This window comes from Pholcus phalangioides, unplaced genomic scaffold, assembly GCF_987345545.1.
Source record: "Pholcus phalangioides strain wild (caught in Gottingen) unplaced genomic scaffold, Ppha-v1.0 ptg000039l_1, whole genome shotgun sequence".
Taxonomy (NCBI): Eukaryota; Metazoa; Arthropoda; class Arachnida; order Araneae; family Pholcidae; genus Pholcus; species Pholcus phalangioides.
This window is the reverse complement of record NW_028301625.1, coordinates 20,720,053-20,747,156: the sequence shown is the minus strand read 5'-3', so window position 1 is coordinate 20,747,156 and position 27,104 is coordinate 20,720,053. Positions and strand designations below refer to the sequence as shown.

Sequence of the window (27,104 nt, the reverse complement as noted above, 5' to 3'; positions counted from 1 at the left end):
TTTTGTTCATCCAGCTAAATAGCTTTCCCCCCCACCCATAATGATACCCATCTTCTATTCCAATATACATATTGACAGATAATGTCTCTATTATTTTTTGTTTACCCATCCTCCATCCCAGCACAACAAAAAAACTTGGAGAAAAGAAACAGAAAGGAGGAAAAAATACTGAATGCCCCGGCAAAATAGTGATTTGGAAAAAAAAACTCAAGACTTGAAAAATCTGTGACCTTTGCCCAAATTTTATGACTTTTGCATGACTTCCATGACCTTTTTCTCATTCTGTCACTTTTCCGTGATGGTAGACACCATGATATAGCTCTCTTACTTTTTAATGGCAGAAAGAAAGGCCTAACTTTTTTCAGTGGTAAAGAATACGATCACCTACATATACACTCTTTTCCTCTTTGAAATAAGCTAATGTTATACGTAATAACACTAAAAATATTATAGGGGCTTTAAACTGAAAACCTCCTTTCAAAATCATTAATAGTTTAATGGGAAAAAAAATTAAATTTTAATCAAAAATTTCCAAAACATCTGCTGAGGAAGTAAAGGGTTTATTTTGGAAAAATTACGGCCCCTGAAATTTTACGGTCCGGTGGGACAGCACTTTTCGCACCACCATAAGTGATATATACATACTGGCCCTGTATGTACGACTGTATTACATACATGTAATTCTCATATGCACTCCTAATAAATATTACAGAACTATAAACACTGTGTGGACAACATAATTAAAAGGTCACCTAATAATTATGGTCAATAATTATCAAACTCAAATTACTTTTTATATATTTTTTTATCATTATAAATACAGTTGCACATTTTTGCTGAAGTTTATGGACTTGAACAATTGTTTCGTAAAATCAAAAATTTTTAAATGGGATAGGTGTTCAAAGGAATGGCGCATCATTTGGAACCAGAAAACAAGTTTGTAAAAATGTGCCGGGTTGTAAAATTAAGAGAAGTGACTTCACTTATCACAAAGAAAAAGGCAATAAAATTTAAGGAGCCAATGAAAGCTCTTACTGGATGATAGTAATAGAGAATTAAAAAAAAGAAAATGTATGCAAATTAAGTGATTCATATACAGGGTGATTATAAAAAAACTATCCCGACATATGGTCCCCTAACTATCATACCATTCACAGAAACTGAATGAAATTTTGGCATAAGGTATTTTGATGTATGCGCTCAACAATGATATGGAAAACAATAGTGTCACTCTAACAGTTACGGTTACAGTGAGAAAATTTCGAAAATATCAAATGGCAACACCAAGTTTTTTGTATTGGAATGTGATCTCCATTGTGAAAAACCCTAAATAGCGTTCGAACGGCACCTGTAGCATGAAAATCACCGACGGTAGATAGGCTAAAAGTGAAAATAACCAATAAGGACAGAGAAGCAGCATAAAATAAAGCATTTTATTGTGTTTCACAAATTTTCCACATGACCTTGTGGAGGACTAATCAGGCTGAGATCTCAGCCGAAGAAACGGTGTGACGAATGCAATGAACATTAATGCTCTGGTGCATGGCAAAGTCCTTTTTACTTTTTCCTTGCCTAGCTCTGGGGATTTTCGTGCTACAGGTGCCATTCCAACGCTATTTAATGTTTTTCAGTATGGAGATCGCATTCCAATACAAAAAACTTGGTGTTGCCATTTGATATTTTCGAAATTTTCTCACTGTAACCATAACTGTTAGAGTGACACTGTTGTTTTCCATATCATTCTTGAGCGCATACCTCAAAATACCTTATGCCAAAATTTCATTCAGTTTCTGTGAATGGTATGATAGTTAGGGGCCCATATGTCGGGAATAGTTTTTTTATAATCACTCCGTATTTTAGTGAACAGTGTTAGTGGTGCAACTAAATAATGAAATATGAGAACTTAAGAGCTGAAAGCACATCAAAGTAAATAGAATGAGATGAAATATATGAACGTAAATTGAAAATTTCAGTTAAAAATTATACAATATCAAAGGTATATACGAAAATAGGATTTTTAGTCACAAAACAAAATATTTTACTCTTGAAATTCCTGGATTGACCTTAACTGACATTTTGCAAACATTTTCTAACCAGAACCCTTTAGCCCCCGCCTTTAGTTACAACCCTGATTTCGGAATTGTAGTTCAGGGAATAGATATAAACTGAATAGATTAAATTATACTACCATGGAAAAATAATCCAAGGTGGTCAACTTCTTATTCATGCCAGATTATCAAGACTATGCATGTCAATATCCTTTTCTAATATCATTACGAAAGCCTTTGAAAATATTATCTTTCTTTTACAATTTCAATTTAGGTGTGTATATTTAAAGGCATAAATTTTGCCAGATTTTTACTATGTATCTGGGCTCTATTTATGTGAAATAGTTATTTAAATAAGACCCGAGAAAATGTGAAATAAAAATACCATTGAATCACGCGTGATATATAACTTATAATTTCTAGCTAACATGTTCTAACAAGCACACAAATGCAATAACACTTACATGGCCACCTTGAGCTATACGAATAGCACTTCGTAAACCACTTTGTATTTGTCCCATATGAACAACACCAGTCACACCAACTATTTCTAACATGCCATCATAATGAGTTGGTTTGGAAAAGTTATCTTCTTTCTCTGGTCCCCATGGATTGGCTCCAGAACCCCAACTAAATTCAAAATTTTTAATTATTTAAAATGCTCAAGCAACACAAACAAAAATAAATAGAAAAAGATCACCAAAACAGTTCAATTATCTGTGGACAAGTAAACAGCAGTAAAATGAATTAAAAAAAATTATTAAGTAATAAATTAATGGCAGCACAAAACTAAGTATATTAAAATAAAAAATGAAGCATTTTTTATGTTTGAAAAGTCTCTACAAATTAAGTGAAAAATATTCTTGAATACTAAAATTAAAAGAATTTAGAAAAACTGATTATGGAAATTACACACAGAAAGCAAAATAAAGTATACATACAAGGTGTCCCAGAACTACTGCCAAAATAAGAGGTAATAGTATATGTCAAAACAAATAATTTCTGCAAACTCAGGGTAGCAATTTGCTTATTTGGGGGGGACCCATTTAATACCCATCATTAGAAATTCCCAAAATGTGACAACTTTACTTACATAATTAGAAGGGACAGAAAAAATTTCATTTTTGAAGTGATTGTTACTACTAGAGGGGGAGGGGAATTATTCCAGTTGCAGGCAATTAGAGAAAAAGAAAATCTTTTTCTAATTGTACTGTGTGTAAAAAATATATTTTCCTAATCACTTCCAGGGTTACTTTACGACCTTTTCTTCTCACCGGTTTTGATGCCAGTGGCTTGAACTTCATGTCAACCTACACTGACCAAAAAAGTGATTTGCGACCCTTGGCTCCATTACAAAAATTAATTATCTGAATATCTACTCTCACCCTGTAAAGTGGCAAGTTCTAGTGAAATGCAAACTGTGCACACACACACTTAAAAAATAGTTATGTAGTAGAATATTTTGTGCTTCTTTCATGGATACAATAAATATGAATGCTGATAAAATACTTAGATATTGTGTACCATGCAGGTACTGTATTAAGCATCATGAAATTTTTGGGCACTTGACTGTGTAAAAGTACGTAAACTTACCAGCTCATATACAAATACAACGCCACAACAGGCAAAATGCCCAACGAGGTGGCTGATAAAAAGATGCCCATAAAAATATGGTTGTCATATGTTTCGAAAATACAGCAACCCAATTAAAAATGCAATTAACACAAATTACAAACAATATATACACATGATAAAATATTATACAATGCCCATAAAGAATACTTATGGTTGTCTTATTCTAAGAATGGATAGCTTCTCGATTTACCCCAACATGTTTATCGTATTTCTTTTTAAACGTGTCAATTGTGTTACAATTTACTACCTCCGGGGGTAAGCTATTCCATTTATTAACAACCCTATTGGAGAAAAATTCCCTGCGACACCATAACCTTGCATTGTCCCTCACCAATCGATACTGGTGTCCCCTTGTAAAAGCAGTCGATTGGCGGTGTACTAAAAGTTCATGGTCCATCCTATCCATCCCATTGAAAATTTTGAACACTTCGATCATATCTCCTCGACACCTGCGTTCATCCAATGTAAACATATTCAAAAAATGAAGTCTTTCTTCATAACTCAAGCCCTGTGTGCCAATAAGGACACGCGTAGCTCTTCTCTGCACCCCTTCAACCAAGTCTATGTCCCTCTGTAGGTATGGTCTCCAAAACCTTACAGCATACTCCAGTCCAGGACGAACTAAGCCTCGAAAAAGCGAAAGAATGACTTTAGGAGAACGCGAAGAGACCTTTTTGAAAATGAGACCAAGTATTCTATTCGATTTTTTGAAATATTTAATGGTATTGAGAAAAAAAACTACACTGATCACTACAACAAATGGAAGGTTATATTTTCTTAACAACTTCGTGGTGATTTGGGCTTAATGCACAGATGCATTACTCTTTTGAGTGTAATTATTTCTTGTAGTTCAACTATCAATGTAAATATGTATGTTTGATAATGAATTATGTTCATATATCATATAGACTGCAGCGAGAGATTAATTTAAGCAAACAAAACCCATTCCTTTTGGCATATATACGGGGTGATTATAAAAAAACTATCCCGACATATAGGCCCCTAACTATCATACCATTCACAGAAACTGAATGAAATTTTGGAATAAGGTATTTTGAGGTATGCGCTCAAGAATGATATGGAAAACAACAGTGTCACTCTAACAGTTACGGTTACAGTGAGAAAATTTCGAAAATATCAAATGGCAACACCAAGTTTTTTGTATTGGAATGCGATCTCCATACTGAAAAACACTAAATAGCGTTGGAATGGCACCTGTAGCATGAAAATCCCCGGAGCTAGGTAAGGAAAAAGTAAAAAGAACTTTGCCGTGCACCAGAGCATTAATGTTTGTTTCATTCGTCACACCGTTTCTTCGGCTGAGATCCCAGCCTGATTAGTCCTCCACAAGGTCACGTGGAAAATTTGTGAAACACAATAAAATGCTTTATTTTATGCTGCTTCTCTGTTCTTATTGGTTGTCCTCACCTTTAGCCTATTTACCGCCGGTAATTTTCATGCTACAGTTGCCGTTCGAATGCTATTTAGGGTTTTTCACAATGGAGATCACATTCCAATACAAAAAACTTGGTGTTGCCATTTGATGTTTTCGAAATTTTCTCACTGTAACCGTAACTGTTAGAGTGACACTGTTGTTTTCCATATCATTCTTGAGCGCATACATCAAAATACCTTATGCCAAAATTGCATTCAGTTTCTGTGAATGGTATGATAGTTAGGGGCCCATATGTCGGGATAGTTTTTTTATAATCACCCTGTCTATAACCTTACTTCTGTTTTCCTATAACACAAAGGATTTTTGCTGTTATTACTGTGCCGAATAGGAATACACTCCTTCATTTATACATATATTTTTTGAAAAATCACAGCTAATATGTAACTTGCATATTGTAGCCAAAAGAATTATGTCATCCACCTAGATCAGTGTTTACCGAAGTGGGCAATACTACCCCGGAGAGGCGATTTAATGATCTAGGTGGCAGTAGAAGCTATGGGTTTAGTATAGGATTCTATCGGTTGGCTTGAATTGGGGGAAAAGGCAACAAGAAAAAAATACGAAGGAGGCAATGGGACAAGATGTTTGGAAAATTATGACCTAGATGCATATTGTAATATTTTGTTTTATATATGCTGCAGTTGAATTTAGTAACTATTCATAATATTATAGCCTTCAGTTTTTGCTTGCACAATACTACAGCCATCTTCGCTTATCAATGAAGGAAAAATTCCTCACAGAAATGCTAATAAATATATTATGTTCAACACCGCATTATACAGTGGATCCTATTCCCTGCTTAAGAAATTTATTTAAGAAGTCAAAGTAAGAATTTAATTAAACCACTTTTGTGCACACTGAGGGTGTACTTAACAAAACTGCCATATATTACATATTCTATGAGGTATGAAAAATATGAAGAAAATAACTGCAGGTATTAATGTAAAGGAAAAAAAGCTTGAGATATTGATCACTTTTCTTTATGATGAGCGCATCAGAAATTGCTAAAAAATGACAAAATTCCTAGAGAACGTGTCAGACTTTATTTTACGAAACATACTACCCTAGTCCATTGTGCACAGGGCAATTTATAATGTCATTTCAATTCGCAATGCCATGAAATTTTTCCTTATTTTAAAAACCTCAAAAAGCACTTGGAAATAGTTTTTGATTATTACTGTGCACCAATTAACACAAAAATATCATGTTGGACAATATGAGTATAAGTATCTGAAATATATCACACAGTAACACACCATTTGCAACCAAATAAAAGTGAAAAAGTATTGGACCTGCCAACCTTCAAAAGGTAAAAAAAAATCCTGCAATTTATTTAAAAATCTGGCAAACGTACTTTTGAATGAAATTTTTTCTGGCAATAGTAAGAACCAACATAAGGTGATCATATTTTACTCATTTATGGAACATTCCTGTATTTTTTGTTATCATATTCTGTCAGACTATTCTAAAGGAAATGACAATTTTTTTTTCACTGATGCTTTCTTGAATTTGATATTTACTGGATATTTCCATTATTTAAACTTTTTTTCTGTGAAATTATTCTAATTAACTGAGATGTATAAAAGCTCTCGATTTCCCTTCCATCAGTAATTTTTGGTAATAAATTAGATATTTTGTTCATACCTGGCTATACCCTATATTTTCCGGAATATAGCTCCCAATTTTCGCTGTAAAATATGGCCAGCATAGTATTACCCATTGAAATATCTACCAGCAATTTTATGATCAAACACATATAAAAAACAAACTTTCAATGTGAACGGGAAGCCATGTTTGTTTACGCTCATAAACTAGGATGGCTTTGACCACCATTCATACAGGGTAACACACTCAAGAGTTCAGGTAATGTGATGTCGCAAGAGCTTTTTCATGCAACTGGGGGGGAGGTATGCTTGCAACACTATTCCAATCCCAGGCACAGTCTGATGTTAGGCTTTAAATTGGTCTTGTATTATTAAATCAATGTTAGAAAATGCATATACAGTGAAAACTGTTGAAAAAAAATAATGTACAAGATGACAACCTGTCTTAAATGGAATCAAAATATAGTCTATTCAATGATTAGTACTTTGATTACAAAACAAACATGTCTAAAATGGAATATTAAATTTAATCTCTTGACATTCCATTTCATACAGGTTTCACTGTATTTACTTGTTCCGTTTATGATCAGTTTCTTGTTCGGAGATTGCAGCCAAATGGCCTTGTTGCTGTGTTGAATTATATTTTGAATTGTATAAATACCTTGTCTCACTTGCGGATTCTTTGTTTCACTTTATGTGGGTGCTGATACATATTTGTTTTGTTTATCATACAATAGGCCTTGTTGACATTATTGGGTGGACCTGGCCAGTTCACTTGGTATTGTTGGTTGTTTCCATTCTAAAATATGTAAATTCAATATTTTTCGTGTTCCATGATTATGCAAATTTTCCTTGTTTGAATGTGACATTCTTTCAGAGACTGAGTAGTTCCATAAAGCAGTTGCTCCAAAAATTTCTTTGCTTGAGATTTTTAAAAACGGCTCATGATTGAACGACTCTCTCACTTATGGCAGCTAGTTAATATCGCTGCTAGTTATAGCATAACATGGCTTTTTTACCTTAATTTTTATAGCCTTGGCACCAAGTTAGCAACTGGCTGGTCCAGATGTTTTAATAAATTAACATCTCAAATTCATCTTTCTATGATAAGTTGATCAATTGGACTGTTGGAACTTGTGGTGGTTCTCCTAGTTGAATGGACAAAATGATATCCGATGACTTGTTCCTATAAATGATCCAGTAAATCACAAACTAGCGATCATGGGACTCGCTCTTATCACAGTCTGTTACTTCATAGAGACTAACTTTATGATGAAAGCCATGATGGTCTACCTCTCACCTTCCTGGCTTCATCCAGACCAGCCTCTTCATGATAAAATCAATGATGGTCTTCTTTCCACTATCCTTGCTTCCTGGAATATTTAGCACCCCGTCTTCCAATGAATCAAAGACACATGAAAAATTAAGTACAACAAAACAAATGACCCGTGAAGCCAGCAGACAGATGTCATGTGGATATGAATGAACTTATCTGGACTTATGGTGAGAGAATTTGGTTTATCTATGAGCCATATTTTTTTGTTTTATGTAAAACTTGAGATGGAATTTAAAATACGAATGTCTTGAAGTTTGAATTGTTTGTGAAGATTTGATCAGTATTGATTTCAACAGAAAAATTTAACTAGGAATTTCACTTAATATGAATAAACAACTTGTTCTTCATATCTTTTTTCGTTTTGATGTCTTATTTATATTCATATCTTTCCATTTTGTTGTCTGTCAATTAGGATACCAAAATAAAACCAGGGAATTCTACTGTATGGTAAAGCTTCTTAAGACCGCAGCAACAAAAAAAGCAAACTGTTTCTTTTAATTTTTTTAACATTCTAATTTTTTTCATGTTGATGGCAATAATGGAAACTCCGGCAATATGAATTCATAATCCAGAGCCCCTCTAAACGCTGCAAAATTCCGGCATTGTCAGACTAAATCCTGAAAGTTGGAGATCTGAAATATACTTTCAATAGAAATTAAGTTTACCGAAATCCCCTTTGAAAATAATATGTGAGAGAGGATATTTTATTGGAGCATTATCACTACATTCCAAAGGTTCAATATGAGCCTTATTACAGCTCATTTAATACTGCTAAGGGTAACAAAATATTAGAAAAGTAATATCTGATCATTATTAAAGTTTTTGGGGAAAGCAATAAAAAGAGAAAAAATTCACTTTTTTCAACAGAGAGAAACACTATATAATCTTTTATAAACAGCATATAAATTAATATAATCAAGACTAACATTAAAAGCTAACATCCATTTATGAATGATGGCTTTTAATGCTAGCTTATATGAATTTAGCTAACATTAATTATAAATTTCATTCAGCATGTTACAAATTAGTTATTTGTTATAAAAAACGGTTATTGTATTACCTTAGAATGTTGAGTATGATAATGCCTTCAACAGGAGGCAAGTCAATAACTTTCCCATCAACTTCTAGTCTTATTTCTTTGTGCAAATCCTTCCAAGTTTTTCTACTTACCATCTTCCTGAGACCCATTTTTACATAAACACCCTTGTTGTGAAGTCTGTAAACAGAAAAATGTAAACTAAAGAGGAATTCGCCTATACATGTGGAAAATATAAATTTCCAACACTTTCATGGACCATAACTATTTCAGGAAAAAGATTTGCTCTTCCATAATCACTAAAGGACCCAACAAAAAATTAGGAATTTCATGGTTTTTCTTTCGAATGTGTTTTGACACGCATTGGGTGCCATCTTTAGAGGATAAATAAATATATGTATTTATAAGTGGAATCCCTGGTTATATATTTATCCCCTGAAGAGGATAAGTATAATCGGCACCCATTATGTGCCGAAACGAGTTAGGAATTTCGTGATTTTTCCTTTCGCCTTTTTTGTTGGTTCCTTCTGAAGCATGATTGACTGTTAAAAACTTACTGTAAAAAAAAAAATACTGTGTAATTACAAAATTTTATGAAAGTACACACCAGTACTTAAAAACAGACAGAAACGCTTAGAGAAACAAAACTACACCTCAATTTCTTGTATCGCAAACAAGTACTTAAATATATCCAAACAGGGATCCCACTCAGACTTGAGTAGCCTCACCACCTAATATTAATGTGCTAACAATGTGGTCGTCAGGTGATGCTAAAGCTATTTTCAAAACGCAGAAGAGAGCCACTTACATATCAAATTTCCATTGAATTAATTTTTCCGTACAACAAAATTTTTACTAGACCACACATTTTTGTTGATCCCCACCCACTAAAATACATTTCTTTTATATTCATAGAATTTTTTTTTACATACTACTTTATATAGTTAGAACAGTCTCCCAAGCATTTTTTCTCCAATTCTTTTTTTCCCACAAAATATTTTTTCTGAGGAACCTTTCCCCTCCCCCTTCCTTCGCCCCTAGAATGTTATAAATCCTCCCAATTTCTTTAAATGAAATGCATTTCAGGTTTCTTAGAGCAGAAATTAGCCAAAAAATAAAGATACAATTACATCAGTGAGTGGTAATAAGGAGATGTCTAGTTAGATTTTTTTTTATTAATGTGTGGATTCAAAACTGGTTTTCATGCTATTTGTGCATCATATAGATTAGATATTTATAGAAGGTTTAAGATACAATAATAGATGATGCATATATACAGTACACAGACACTGAGTGACATCTATGAGTGAAAATTTGGTTAATTTATAATTTTTTTTGTACGTACGCATAAATCAAAGATAATTGGGAATAGACCTCATTGGGCAATGTGCCTGTTGTGGCCTTTGTACTTGTACCATTTATGAATTTCTTTTTAATTTTTTTCTGGAAGTACGTAGGTTTATTTTTATCTATTAGTTTATTAGAGCTTTTAGATTCTTACACTATGCTTAGTAGCATAGATCAGACACAAAAGGCTGCCCTACCCAGACGCGGGGCTCCTTTCACAATACAAATAGTTTTCTCTAATTCCTTATACAGTGAAACTTCCCATAACGATTATTCCTCATTAACAGACATTTTTTGAGGCCTATGGAACAGAACTTTGATGCATATTTCACTATAATGGCACAAAAGCTTTTAGTGCAGAGGCGTGGGGGTATTTTAACAAGAGATGAGAGATCTTATTGTATTACGCTACAGGGTTGTTTGGTTTAAACCTTGGTTTTAACCAAGTGGTTTTTTTTTCAAAAATCAAATAAAAAGGGCCTAAATATAATTTTTTTCCTTGAAAAATATCATATTGGTTCATTATTAGCCAAAATTTTTCCATTCTTACCACATTTTATATTCTTGGGGATATTCTGATGGTATATCTTTAAATGGTATAAGGTGGTACAAGTGGTTTTTTCCAAAAGTCTCATAAAAGTGGCTTGAATTTATATATTTTTTTCATATAAAGTATTTTAGTTATTTAAAGTGATATACAGAAGCCAAAATTTCTCATTCTTACATTTTCTAACTTTCGGCTACATTATGATGCTCTATATAACTTTAGCAAATTCATGAATAAGGATTGCATTACACATCTAAATGTAGTGGTGTATTATCTCATAGGGTTTTTCCTTCACAAAGAAGCAACAGTAGTGACACCATCATGCTAGGGGCAGGTGGTCTTATAATCCAATAGACACCAGCTGTACCTAAAGGACAAAGACCAGTGTACTAGTAGCTATATTACCTCAGAGAAATTTTCACTTTCTTTCCCATAAGTAGCAGCACATCTCGTACTGTATATTACCCAGTCTTAATATTCAATAATTTTTTTTATACTTTAACTGTTAAGCCTAGTTAATCAAGGTACTACTGTATAGTAACAGATTTATGAAAAATAATCATCTATATACAGGGTGATTATAATTAAGGTTTTGATTCCAAAACTATACAATAACAATTACTGGTCAGAATGACTTGAAAATTTGCAATGAAAATTTCTTTAGCAAAAGATAAGAGAAAAAGTGCAAAATGTGCAAGTAGATGTTGTACTTAGCCAGCACGATACCATTTTGTGCAACCACATCAGTGTGCAGATAGTATAACTTTTATCAACATGCACATTGCAATACAAACAAAGCAGCTGCTGAAAAACCATTTTGACAATAAGAGCATGACATAACACCTGGCCGTCAGTTCACCAGACCTTAATCATTTACAGGGGTGGGAAGTGGCGAAGTCCGCTTCGGAGTAGCAAAATTAACTTACAAGAATATTTTTGGTAACCCTCACCCCTTTTCAAAATAAAACAACTGCACTGTCTTTTTTTGTCAAACATCTGTTTTGTTATCAAACATGAACTTGTTTTTAATTTTTGGTGTTTCAGGCTTTTGGACACCTTGTTTGAAGGAGCGGCTATCATAAAACCGTCTGGAAATTTTATTTTTGTGTCAAAGCATGAAAAATCATTGTTACTAATCAGTTCTACACTTTACTTTTGACTACAGTGTATGTACATGAATATTTGGTAACCAGGTTAAAGAGAGGTGGAATGCTAAGAATATGACAATACTTTTATTTGTGACAAAAGATAAAAAATAAACACCTTACGACGTTTCTAGTTTTGGGAAATCTTTCGCAAACCACTGTATTACAATATCCTCTAATATATATACTTAAAAAAAAGAAAAATGCTATTAATCTGAAATACTCAGAAAAAGAAAAACAATACAAAATTTATCCAATACTTTAATTGACCTTATTTCACCTTCTGCTTTTTTGCACAGCTTCCCATTTGCTCCTTTTTGGTTTTTTCTAAGCGGACATTGTTTCCGCAATTTTTTTTATTTGAGTCCGATAGCAAAATTCCTCCACATTCTACATCTACAAAAGATTTCCTTTTGACTTGTGGTCTTGACTTGTTGGCTCTGCCTTTTTTAGCAAAATTTATGTGGACTGCAAACTTCTATACTCAATTCTTTTTCTTCATTCTTTAAGTCTTTTAATCTTTGGTCAGACTCACCCATCTTTTTGTTTCTCTGTTTTCTTCAGACTTCATTCTTTCTTCATAGTGTTGCCATGACATTTTCACAGCAGTCAGAAGATTTGTATTCAAGGAAATTTCCCCACACTTTCTTAGCCGCAGATTTGATTTTCTTAATGCCATTAATGCTGGATTGCAAGCTGTTGTTATTCAGACTGAAACCTTGCTCAAAATCTGCATTTCCATGGGCCAATGTTAGTAGCGCTTTGATTAAAATTGGCAAATGTTTGTATTTGGCATTACCCAATGAATCTTTGACTAAATATTTCTGACCAATATTCATCAATTCTTTTAGAACTTGATTCGTTGGTTTCAGGATCAGATTGGTAGATGACCCATTCATCTACTGTGCTTGATACACTACTGGGTTCTATGACAGTGGGTACAAATGACACCAAATGCCTAATGCATGTCAAGGATGATGCCTCGTACTTGAATAATGGATGTAGGCATTTAAGCCACATCAGAAACTTGTTACCCAGTGGCAAAGATTTCAAAAGGTGTTCAGTGCAAGGGATATAAAAAGCTCGAGCTCCTAAAAAGAACTCGTTCTTTTCTGGATTGCTCCAGTTCTTTTTACTGCAAGAGAATTCTTTTGCAATTTTAAAATTGGGGAACATTTTATAAAAAGTATCACTTGCTACATCACCAAGACTATATGGAAGGTCTTTCTGTGCAACCGTGATAGCAAATCTGGTTTCTGCAGCAATCACATCATCTTTGCCTTGATTCAGATTTTTCAAGTTATTCCATGAATTCACAGAGAGTTGCTGCTGCTGCATACAAATCTTGAGTTTACCATTGTTACCCCTCGCCTTATTACATAGCTCAACATGTCTCTTTCTAAGTGCATGACGTTTTACAGCAGATATGCCATGTTGTTTGCAACTTATTATGACATTACAAATCCTGCATTGTGCTTCTTCAGGCTTGAATCCAGCCAAACACCAGCTGCGAATACAGTCTCCATTACTGTCAATCTCATCCAACACAGGATTAAACTCTGCTTCTTCCTGCAACATAAATACAACATTTAAGAATATGCTCTTTTAAAAAAGAGTTATACATTAACTGAATGAAATGTATCTCAACATATAATCCGCAAGCACAGGGCCAGAACCAGGGGGGAAGGCGGAAAGGGACAATTGCTCCCGCAGTATATTTTCGGGGGGGGGGGGGAAAGACGCATAAAATCTAGTGACTTTCACAGCCAAGGGTAGGGGGTTAGCGTTCACCCTCAGGGCCGCAACTAGAAAAATTCACTGTCGCCTGGAGTTGATATCCATTTTTTCACCCCCTCTCCCCCTCATTATTTTGAACAGAAAGAGTACACTCGCGCCCTAGTTGCAGCCTTGTTCACCCTCACCCCCAGAACATTTTTGACTGGCAGTTACTAGGCTGACCATATTTAATTAAGAAAAATACAAGAAATTGGGATTCAAAATGTGGGACATCGCCAATTACCACCAAAAATTATGCTAAAGGTAAGCGAAGTTGCAAATATTGCATAAATTACTTTCGAAATTGCTACTGACAGAAAATTGAGCATTACTACAAATTGCAATGGATTAAAATGAATTCCATGAAACAAAACTTTAACCATGACAAATTTGTGAGATGAATATTCCTAGTTTTAATTTCCATAATATAATTTATGACTTGGAAAATAATTTCAATAAATAATAAAAATTCTAGTATTCCCTGAAAATACACAAAAAACCGGAAGCATTAGAATCTCGTTAAAAATATGTAAATGCCCCTGGAAATACAGGACGTATGGTCACCCTGTTAGTTACAGATTTTACTAGGTTTAGTTCATGAAGTGCGGATATGTCATGCTTAAAACACTGGGCTATTAGAAAACTTTAATTTCCCGATAGCTCAGTGATCTAAAAACGTCCCGCAAAACAATGCTGATCTTTTTTCCCTATCAAATTTATATATTTATTGAGGATTTTCAACATTAACTATTTTTATTGCTCCTGAATAATGTTTTACCCACATGTTATGTTAAAAAAATATATATCGGAATTTCTTAGTTCAGATTTACTGCTACGCTTTATCCAAGGGTGGACTGGGGAGGGGGGGGGGAGGGGCAACTGCCCCAGGTGGAAAATTTAGAAGGGAAAAAAATACCATTGAAGAAATCTGAGTTTCATGGGAGGGGGGAAGGGGAGGTGAAATCATGCTTCTCCAAATAAGCATAGTTTTTATGGCCTTGGTTTTATCTGCTAATTGTTATTTCTTTGAAAGGTTAGGACAAATAAAAATTTCCAAAAGTAGTTAAGATTAGTAAAAAACAATTCTTTTGAAGATTTATGGATATACATCGAAGAAAAACCTTGACAGAAATTCCTTTCATTCCCCCTTTAAGGTTTCATTATTCATAAATGACATTAGTGTATCAAATGCATTGAGGCAGACTATTTTTTCTCCCATCCTGCGACTTTTCCACAGGCGATAATTGGTTGGAAATAATAAATGGAAAAACAAAGTTTGCAAACAGAAAAAGCAATAGATTTTATTTACTACCTATTTTAACCCGTTAACCGTTACGTCCGAGTTTGAGTTCGAACCGCGCTCCAATTCGGGCAACAAAATTTTTTTTTCTTCTCCTTGTAGCCCGAATCGAGTTCATCTTTTTTTAATTGATATGATGCACAACAAAGAAAAGTAATTTCCATTTCTGTTGCATTTCTTCTGAAATAAATTACATTGTAAAGGGGTTAAAAAAAATTGCAAATAAAAAAGAAAATCACAAATAATTTTATTTCTCTGGCCTGAAATTTACTGAATATTTATCTTCGAGAAGAGAGATGGAAAAAGTTAGCTATTTCTTCATTTTCACCATGAGCGCATTTGTTCCTATTGATCATTGCTTTAGATTTTCAAAAACCATAAATTGTACAAAAGGACCTCAAATAATTTAAATAAAAGAATCGAAAACTTACCTTTCAATTTTGAAAAAGACTCATCTTGGTTTTTTTTCCCTCACTCAAGAAGTTAAAAACACGGCATCGTCATTGTAGCATGTGGTAAACCAAAAAAAAAAAAATCTGTCAACTTTCATCTCCTTCCTGAAATAAAAATACCCAAGGAGGTTGTAATACGCTCTGTGAATAATACCACTCGATTCGTCAGTCGAACAGCAACATTTTCCTCAGTGGGTGACAAATGTTTTCCATAAGCCAATCACAAATACGGAGAAATAAGCTGAAGCTTCTACGTCAGCTGCAAGCCTTAGAAGTGTGGTGCGATTTTGGCGCAAAATCAAAGATGGTGCAGAATGACACAAAAACACACCATTGGCGAAGGATATTCATTTTGGCGTACTATGGTGCAGAATTCCCACCCCTGTGTTTAAAGGCCAATGTTCATAAATGGAACATAGTTTTTATTTGCAAAAATATCACATAAAAATTGATTCAAATATTTCCGATTTTTACCGTATATAGAGAAGAGTTGAAAGTATTTTTTGAAATAACTTTCAGGTTAATATAAACTTATTTGACAAAATTTGAATTTTTTTGGGCATTTTTTTCCTTATTTCTATTAAAATTTGCCAAAATTGAAGTAAATTGAAAATTATTTTGTGTGTTTCTACCACTTATTTTTTATACTGTTACACATAAACAAGATACGCACGTTCAAATATGCATGTTCCATCTATGGAACATTCGCCTTTCAAGAGAGCAGGATTCTAGAGATATCTAATGTGCAGTGCGCTGCTTCTATTTTCTCATTCGAACCCCAGGGTGTTATCATTCGACATGTGTATGGGGGTGAATTCTGGGTGATATGACACAAAGGAATGTGCTTTCTGTGGTGAATTGTTTATATTTATATTGGCTGAGTACTTTTTTATTCTTGCATTCTCAGAAATACATGTTTTTGTGAACTGCAGACTAATCAAAACGTGATCTGTAATCGTAAATAGTCTTGTTATGTTCAGCTGTATGTAATCATGTCCAAAAAATATCTCACATTAGAAGAAGCCGTAAGATATTTAGAAACTTTTTAGATATACGTAACTGGTAGGATGTTTAAAACTCAGATATATGGCAATTACTTGCAAATGAAAATGGGAACATCACAGATGAAGATGTTATTGTTGAAAATGATCTAGTAACAACAGTTCCAACTGATGTATGTAGAATGCTGGAGATATTTTGCATCAACAAGGATGAGGTATTAGAAACTCCTGAAATGCGTTCTTAAAAAGATGTAAAGCAAAAAAAGTGCAACACTCCTGCAAACATTTCAAGAAAAGGCAAGACAGTTTTGAGCAATCCGAAAAAAAAAAAAAAAAAACCATTGCATGGAATAAAAAAAAAAAAATTCCTAGAATCCGATCAAAACCTCAGCTCTGGATTCCATTGGAAAAGATTTGCCATATGACCATTATAGCACGTTGGAAAATTCATTCAGAGTTGCGAGAAGTGGATCTCATTTCGCATTTGGAATTCTGAAGAGAAGTGAAAATGAACCTTCTACGAATGAAGGAGCGGTTAACCACTCATCCAGGTCTACGTTGTCAATTGAAAAAAGATGCCAGTTCATCTGATGGTTATTATATTGTGTCTGTGACGCAAGAACAGGGTGCGATTTGCAGAAAAACACTAAATGCTACCAATGTGACCATCAAAGATGTTTTCCTTCTTTTATTACGGACATTAGAAAAAAAAATTGAATTTTCTGCACACATTTGTATGTTAAAAAAAATTGGTATGTGTTGCAAATATGAATTTGTAGTAGAAAATAGAAAATTTCGTGTGATAACTACACTCCAGAAATAAAAAATCCTGAGAATATAGGTGATACCAGTTTTTGCTTTCACCTCTCCCCAAGTGCCAATGCTCCATTTATGGAACATCCTGAAAAACAAAGAAAAAACATTTTCTTCAAATTTCAAAGCTGATCTACGTATAGACATGCAAAAGGGCCTCAAACTCCGAATTTCAAATAATAAATGATTTTGTTGATAGTTTGGCTTTTAAACGGTTAACCCTTGCAACTTCTGGCTGTGGGGGTACTTCAAAATGTTATGAACAGTGGTCGAATTGCAAACTGTGGTGAATTGCAAGCACATCCACATCATGACCATGGCATACTCTGATCTGTTGTTGAACAAACATTTTTCGTGCTTTCACTTCATAGCCAGAACACAGATAACATATTTAACATTTCATAAGTTGTCATTTTATTTGTTCAATTACTTCATTTTTGTAATGTCTCCATGAATTATGCCCTGACTGGCTATCATTTTCATTCTATGAGGAAAGTTCCCATGTGTTGGATGAGTAGTCATTAATTTCACATTTTTAAATAGTTTTCCCTCTTTGTCATTTAAAATTCCACTGCTTCAGGAATATTCAGGTAAATTTTAAAGTCTGATGATGGTTCTTTTTTAAAGTGTTTTGAAATCAGAACTTTAGTTATAATCACCCTGTATATCGTAAATCATCACTAATTAATCTGCATTATTTATGCTTCATTAAATACATTATATTCACCTAATTTTTATAGCAGTTTTTGCAAAATAGCTTCCTAATTAAGTATACAGAAAGTAACTGGAGAAATGGAGAAAAGCCTTTATATCATATGGTTAATAATAACATTAAAAGAATTTTCAAACATGAAGTAATCCATAGAGTTAAGCAAAAAAATAATTAAATTGCAAAAGTTGGTTTTTGTTAAAATGTAAGAAATATTTATTGATTAAATATGGGAATAGTGTTAATTACATTAATAAAATTTTATTTTAATTAATTATTAGAAGATTGAATGATTTTTCAAAAATTTTATTGTTTTTAATGTTAATGCTATTTAAACCAAAAAAACCCGGTTTTTTGGTTTATTTTTTTTTAAAACCAGTTTTTTTAACCGACCCTGATTACGCAGGCCTTTATTGATAATCATTTTCATAGATGAATAGCAGCCATACTGTTTTACTGTTAGAAAAAAAAAGTGGGGAAAAATTTTCCATTTCTATTCCGCAAGTGTGGAGCCTATCAAAGATCGAGGCCATGCTGCACATTTGCCCCCTCTCTAGAGGTTGTTCTGAATGCACATGAAATATTAAATAAAACATGTCAGAGTAGTGTGTAGCAGCTTTAACATATCAAAAATGAATAATTATTGCCATCATGTATATTATTTAAAAAAATAAAGTTGTATTTGATTTCATATAGAACTTCATATGATTTCTGATCAAAAAACAGGGCTCCCACTCAAAAAATTAGAAAAAGTAGGATGGTGTGCATATCCCTCTTATATATAGCCAGCATAATAAAGAAAAAATACCTAAAATTTTTTTTTTTTTTAATTTAAAGATAAAACGTTTTTCCATAGCACTATTTCAGTATCCTATAAGATTGACTCAAGCTAAAGCAAAATGACAGAAATTACTGTGAATTTATTTTAAAATGCATCACCTCAGACAAAGACTAGCGGCAAAAAAAAAAGATTTTGAGTGACAAAAAAGTTTTTATTCTCCCACATTAAAGGTTTTAGGGTATCTTTATCAGGTGTACACATGTGGCACAACAACAGGAGCAAAGGAATGGTGTTTCTATTCCTTCCATTCAAATTCCTGATGTAATATTACGTGAGAAATATTAAACGGATTAACCCTTGAACTGGTCTTATTGCTTGATAATTTGTTATAAAGAAACTTATTTTTTAATTTTTTCAGTGATGGAGAGGAAGTACCTGATTATTTGAACAGTTCAAAGGCTACAAAAGCCTACAGAGCCTTATATTGTATCTTTAAGTCCAACCCGCCTCCACCCAAAGCAGATTCCAAAAATTTCCAAGATGATAACCTTGCTTTTTGAGAAACTACTGATATACAAATACACTGTGTGTGTGGTGTGTGTCATTATAGTTTTTTTATTACATTTCTTTTTCATTTTAAACCAACAAATTCTAATATTTTTTACAACTATTACTTTTTGCTCCAAGTTTTTCATTGGGCTTACCCAAAAAACCCATTCATTTTTTGAGCTTTAATATGGAACTTGTCAGAAATGGCAACATTTATTGATCATGCCAGATAATTAAATGATCCAATGTTCTGATTCACAATAAAGTTTCATTATTTATAGGAGCAGTTTACCATTCCAAGGATACTCTCATTTTGGCTACTTAACTGACAACATGACCTTTTCAAAGTCTTACAAATAAACATATTTTCTGTTAAGGGGACAACTGTCTGTTATAAATTGCGTCCTGACAAATGGCGATATTTTTAGAAATAAACACTGCACAGTGATATATATTATAGGGAATAAGGTGCTTGTTTTACCTTAAAACTCACAATATTTAATTAACTAAGAGTTACCACAGAGTAAGAAATGGCCATAATAGCATGACTTCATGGCATTTATGAATATATCAGTAGTCATGAATGAAATATATGCAATGAAAGTCTGCTATTACAGCTTGTAATAAGACTCTTGCTTATGAGCATTTTGCAACATTGTCAAAGAGCAAATATTAAGGACAATTTTTTTTTTAGTGAGTATAAAATTTGGAAGCTTACTATAACACATTAATGAAATTCTCAAAACGTTTTTCTTTCTCTCTTCTAGAATGAAAGAAAAGAAGGATTACTGTCATTTACAGACGTGCTAACTTAAGAATCCAGAAATCATAAGATTTACCTTATACCCAATGGAGAGGCCCCTTCATCACCCATATACCCAATAAAAAAAAATTATTATTTTTTAAATTATAAAATATCAATTGAGGAAAAGTCCCCTTCCGCAGGCAGGTCTTGTGTAGCCCCTGCACAGAATATAATAATGCAAGACATATGGATCTTGTATACAAAAGCAACAGCTTTTGATATGAAATGACATGAACAGAACACCAGAATTCATAAACTTTTCGATAAGAGGCAACTGCTTTGTTTTAAATTTTTATGCTATCTGGAACAGATGCATATGTAGAGAGGGGGGATAGCCACTCCCAAGTGCCACGAATAATGAGGAAAAATATGTCTGTCTCGTAAAATACGAGATGATCCAACGAACCTACACAATAAATCCCCCCTCCTTGGATCCGCACTTGATCTAGAATGTCTACAAGTTTTATTTTCAATGCAACCATATTGCGATAGCTTTACATAAAGTGGTCAGCGCACAACAGCGACTGTGTGTGTGCGAGTCGAGCTTCCATAGATCACCATAGCTGCTATGATCTATGGCAATTGCAGTCCAGTCATAATGTAAAGCAGAATCCAGACTGGCCGTGCGCTGTGCCACAACAAACCAAAATCAAATTTGGAAGTGTGGCAAAAGACAGCGAGGACGATTATGACATCGTGAAAGAACTACAATGAAGGAAAATTTACATATACGCTGAATCTAGTGCTTTTGCGAGCAAGAAACTTGCATGAGCCAGCAAACATTGGTTTTCAAAACATTGCCTGTAAAAAAAGTTTTTGAGGCTGTTGCCAGACAAGCATGATTATTACAGTATACTGAAGTTGACAGAATGTAGAAGTTGTAAGATGAGCGTTATTCTTTACAGACAAACCAGTTTCATAACAGGTAAAAACTGCCCGCACATAATTTGCTATGTAATTTTTGCCATCTGCGATCGTCTAGCAAGTCTAGTTCATTCTCCATCCCTCAAAGCATTTGCTGAAAATGACAACGCAGTTAATGCTCATAATTTTTTCCATAAAATCCAGAGGAAAACTCAATTTTTGGCTAAAATTGGGAGAAATTTCCAATAATTCCTGGAGAGTGGGAGGAAGGGTTAAAAATCCGGTCTTTCTCCTCTAAATCTGGAGATTCGGCAGGTCTGCACTTATCATGGCATGTATTCCTTATAAAAACAGTATTGTGGGGTATTAAAGGATGAAAAATTACATATCAAATTTTTTACACCCTTTCCCTATTTTTAGGCTTTATCCATATGCATAAACACTTTGGGGTTTTTTTTTTGGCTTTTATTGCTTCCAGTGCCCAACAGATTACAATCAAATTTTCCTGCCAGCATAGTTGACAGGAACTCAGTTTGAAGTTGCTTATGAAGAGCTGGTCAACTTGTGCTGAAAAAACATTTCAATCAGCTGAAAGATATTAGAAAGTTCAACAAGCTATGGAATTGATCAGTGAAATGATAAAAGAATTTAAATTGTTTGGTCAGTTGGCTAAATAAATTTGAGATTACAAAGTTCAGCACAAAAGCGCTTACGAGAATCAACTGCTGTAAGTCAAAAGTCAATTTCAAAACTGGAATCCTACTCATTCAGAAATATCAGAACTGATCTAAAAGATGATTATAATGCAGGTAAAGAATTAAAAAGTTCAACGTGGTTGAGCCCAAAAACTTGAAATTAAATTATAATGAGAAGTATGTTATAACAATATTTTCCAAGTTTATGAGCTCTTGTTATAAGAGTTTTTTACTGAATGAATAGTGCAAAAATAAACTCAATCGATGCAGAAGATATTTAGAAAAAAGTTTTATACCTGCTATTGAATTTATTTGGGTTCTCCTCACGAGCATTATGGAAGTCCAAGCAAAGATCAGCATCAATACCAATGCCAAAATAATTGTTCATCACAAATATTGCAGTATTGTCTTCAGATGTCGAGCCAGAACTATTCGGTACAGAAGCCATACCTTTCTCATCTGGTTTATCATCAGCATGAAAAACCACAGTCCATCTGCAAATACATATGTAGTAACAGATAGATTCAAAATACATGATGAAAAGAAAACTCAAAGAGAGGAACTGAGGAAAATAAAATTAATCTGGTGTTTAATTAGCAGAATTGCAGATAAATGAGGGCCAGATAAAAAAGGTTCTACTATAGATGTATACAAAAACATGAGAAATATGCAGGACATCTTACCTATCTAACCTTATTTCTTCAGCTTCAATGATATCTTTAAGTAATGTAAGGGGATCCTCACCGCCTGTATATCCTGGACCCCATCGCAAAACTCTAGCTAGATCGTTTCCTGTACCTAAAGGAACTATTGCACATGGTGGAGACTGGCACTCTGAGTCTTGACCAACATTATCGAGGCACTGAAGCACCCAACCAACAGTTCCATCACCACCACAAACTAAAATCTTATAGTCCTTCACATACCGAAATACATATAATCTGTTCATTAAAAAAAAACAGCCATTTAAACAGAAAAAATTTATAAATAGTCTAATCTTGTTAAGACAAATTTGAAAAAAACAAAAATATTTCTCACCACTAAATTTTACATTAACCAACAAAACAGTGATTGAATTATGAAAAAACATACATTTTGGGGAAAAAAATACTCATACAAATAAAGGTTCACCAATTTAGATATGATTAACAAAATAATTTGTAAAAAAAAGTCTAATGAGACCACCCACTTTTTAATATTGGATTCAATGCAATTAGTTTCTAACCCTCGTACTGATGAATGTAATTTTGTTAATGTTATATATTTAAAGTCAAGGCCGGGTATATCTATATAAGAGTATCAATAGTTTGGTATGGCAGTGGGAGAAGAGTCTTGTTGATGTCGAAAACAAAGTATTGTGTCTATGGATGTCTCTCTGTGGTCTCTCCTGTGTTTGTTTTATTATAAGCACTAAACAGACAACTATCATTGATAAGAGAAAATATAATGATTATATATAAATTTTGTATAGACACATCTTGCTTGCTTAATAAATATTAAACCAAATGTGTTAATATGAAATAATAACATATACACAGTAAAACCTCCCAACAATGGCCACTAATTGGACCTTGAACATACGGCTGCTATTCAGAGGTGGCCATTAGTTATTGGGGGAGTGGCCATTTTATTTTTTGAAGGAAAAAATTTAAATCTGAGATCTATATCCATTCTGTAATTGATTACCATAATTGATTATATTCTAATACATGATAATATTATAATTATTGATTAATCCATCTATAGTGCTATTTCAGCATCCTAAAATGCAGGCTTGCAGTAAAAGAAGAACAAAACAGAAACGATTTTGCGAGAAAAATTGATATAAACTAGGATGGTGTTTTCTAGCAACCCTATAGTTAGAAAAACTGGTGGCAGATGACAGCACTACACATAACAAGCATTACACAGAAACAAACTTCACGTCAGGTTTCACAACATGTACATGCACATTCCAGCATGTAACAATTTGTTAGACGTTCCGCAGAGGAATATGGACGATGTGCATGTGTAATAGTAGCAACCCTATATAGTTTTCTCTTCCCACCCCAAGATCAACTAAACTAGCGTTTCCCAAAGTGGGCAATGGAATAGTCTGGGTGGCGATTGAAGCTACGGGTATAACATAAGATCCTATGACTTTGCTAGAGTTGGGGGCAATAAGGGGGGGGGGGAAAATAGTTGGGGGCGATAAGGGAAAAAAATTCTCAGAAGGGGCAATGGAACAAAGTTTGAGAAACTATGAACTACACCATACATGCTAACTCATGATGCTCAGGCCAAATGTGGCCTTTGGGGTTATCTAATGTGGTCCACAATCTCAAACCCAATTCTGTAAGAATTAACTAAGCGGCACATTCTCAGATAACTTCAATCACCCACAGCACATTTATGAATCATTTAAGTGACCTGGGCGCTGTTCCAGATCACTTACTTGACCTGCGGCACATTCCCACCTCAATTAAGTTGACTGCAGTACATTTTCAGATCATTTAGATGATTTAAAATGCAACTATAGAGCACTTGGTGGAAGCTTCTCCTTCTCCACTGCCTCAAATACAACCATCTAGCGTTTGTACCATGGAAAAGAAAAAAAAAAAAAACATACATATTTCCCATAGAGTTCAGGGGGAGAGGGAAAAAACTCCCTTCAAAATCCGCTTGAAAATTAATTTTCTCATGGATATATATATTTTCGACTCCAGGTCGAAAGTGGCAGTTATTCGGAAATCGCTGTTTGGAGGTTACTTGTGATGTCAAGTTTATGGGATGCATTCGGTTCCAACAAAATGTTGCCAATATTCGGAGATTGCTGTTGTTCAGAGGTGACCGTTAGAGGAGGTTTTACTGTAAATGAAAGAAAAATAAATTATCCAATGTGACTCTGGTCAGTTTATGGATAGCATGCATAACCTTTATCTTGAAAAGACAAGAGCATTCGAAGAATATAAAAGTGGATGACGTGACCTGTCATTGTTTACTAATAAAAGAGCATTGAAGAAAGCAATAAGGGTTAGTTAAAAAGAAGTTGAATCTAGGTTGGCAGTTCTGGCCCAAAATCATTTTTTAGGTACCTTCAATAATGGATATATTCAATGTACGGGTGTTGCATGAAGTAATAAAATCTGCAATGATATTCAACTGGAAGACGCGGAGGTCCTAAATCTTCTAAAAAATGTATGTGCAAGCTAAGCACCAGGACCAGATGATATCTATTCAGCTGTCCTCAGGGAAAGTGATATTGAATTGTTGGGGCCAGTTGCAAAGATTTACAGGAGTAGTGTTGCTGAGGGTATCATCCCAAAAAATTGAAATCCTGCTAATGTTGTTCTGATATTTAAAAAGAGTAGTAGAGATTGTGTCCAATTATCGTCCCGTGAATTTGGCAAGCACCCTCTCGAAAATTTTGGAAATTATCAAAAGGCAATTGAAGAAGTGGATAGATGAGAATGTATTGTCGGATAATCAGCATAGGTTGAGGAAGAGAAGTCATGTGTAACTAACCTCCTTTGCTTCTATGATCACGTGACTAAGGCTTTGGGTAAGGGCAAAATGTAGATGTTGTTTACCTTGATTTCCAGAAGGCATTCGATCGGGTCCAAAATGGTAAACTCTTGATTCATTTTTACACGAGATTGAGGGCAACTTGATGATTTGGATAGAATTGTGGTTAAGAGATGAGTCACAACAAGTTATGGCGAACAGGGAATTCTCTGGTTGGAAAGGTGTCACGAGTGGTGTACCTCAAGGAAGTGTCCTTGGCTTCATACTTTTCCCTTTTTTATCGATAAACTCAATCAGGGTATCGCTAGCAAATTTGCAGATGACGTGAAACTAATGGGGGTAGTCGGGAATCAATCGACAGACCCACTCGAATAGGATTGGCACATGGGCAAATGAATGGAGCATGATCAATTCACGGGGAATTCTCTGGTTGGACGGGGAATTCTCTGGTTGGACAGCATCACAAGTGGAGTTCCTCAGGGAAGTGTCCTTGGCCCCATGCTTTTTTCACTTTTTATCGATAAACTTGATCAGGTTATCAATGGGATTACTAGCAAATTCGCAGATGATGTGAAGTTAATGGGGGTAATCGAGAATGAAAGCGATAGGGAGTTGCTCCACACCAACTTGAACAGGATTGCAGCATTGGCAATTGAATGGAGCATGACGTTTAGCGTTGATAAGTGCATGGTCGCTCATTTTGGTTCGAACAACCCACGGTTCTCTTACGAGTTGAATGGTGTCACTATCCCGGATGCAACTAGGGTCACCGATTTGGGAATTCTCATTGACGAGCGACTTAGGTTTTCTGAACATTGTTCAGCGGGGGTCAAAAAAGCGAATAGAATGCTTGTGTGGTCTCATTTTCAAAAAGGTCTCTTCGCGTTCTCCTAAAGTCATTCTTCCGCTTTTTCGAGGCTTAGTTCGTCCTGGACTGGAGTATGCTGTAAGGTTTGGAGACCATACCTACAGAGGGACATAGACTTGGTTGAAGGGGTGCAGAGAAGAGCTACGCATGTCCTTATTGGCACACTGGGCTTGAGTTATGAAGAGAGACTTCATTTTTTGAATATGTTTACATTGGATGAACGCAGGTGTCGAGGAGATATGATGGAAGTGTTGAAAATTTTCAATGGGATGGATAGGATGGACCATGACCTTTTAGTACACCGCCAATCGACTGATTTTACAAGGGGACACCAGTATCGATTGGTGAGTGACAATGCAAGGTTATAGTGTCACAGGGAATTTTTCTCTAATAGTGTTGTTAATAAATGGAATAGCTTACCCCCGGAGGTAGTAAATTGCAACACAATTGACACGTTTAAAAATAAATACGATAAACATGTTGGGGTAAATAGAGAAGCTATCCATTCTTAGAATAAGACAACCATAAGTATTCTTTATGGGCATTGTATGATATTTTATCATGTGCATATATTGTTTGTAATTTGTGTTAATTGCATTTTTAATTAATTGGGTTGCTGTATTTTTGAAATTTATGATATCCATATTTTTATGGGCATCTTTTTATCAGCCACCTCATTGGGCATTTCGCCTGTTGTGGCGTTGTATTTGTATTTGAAGTTTAGCATTGACAAGTGCATGGTTGCTCATTTTGGCTCGAAAAAAACACATTTCTCTTACAAATTGAATGGGGTCACTATCCTAGATGCAACTAGGGTGACCAATTTGGGAATT

At 34.3% G+C, this 27,104-nt stretch overlaps 1 protein-coding gene across 1 annotated transcript in view; it reads right to left on the bottom strand.

Annotated features, from left to right (window-relative positions):
- Window positions 1-27,104, bottom strand: part of LOC149065674 (diacylglycerol kinase theta-like) — a 132,647-nt gene that overhangs the window by 19,710 nt on the left and 85,833 nt on the right. Inside the window, exons 16-19 of the mRNA XM_089254062.1 lie at window positions 22,583-22,840; window positions 22,196-22,393; window positions 9,140-9,295; window positions 2,513-2,678 (exon numbers count right to left, since the gene is read on the bottom strand). Of these exons, the coding sequence (XP_089110188.1) occupies window positions 2,513-2,678; window positions 9,140-9,295; window positions 22,196-22,393; window positions 22,583-22,840 (778 nt within the window). The remainder of the gene's footprint in view (window positions 1-2,512; window positions 2,679-9,139; window positions 9,296-22,195; window positions 22,394-22,582; window positions 22,841-27,104) is intronic.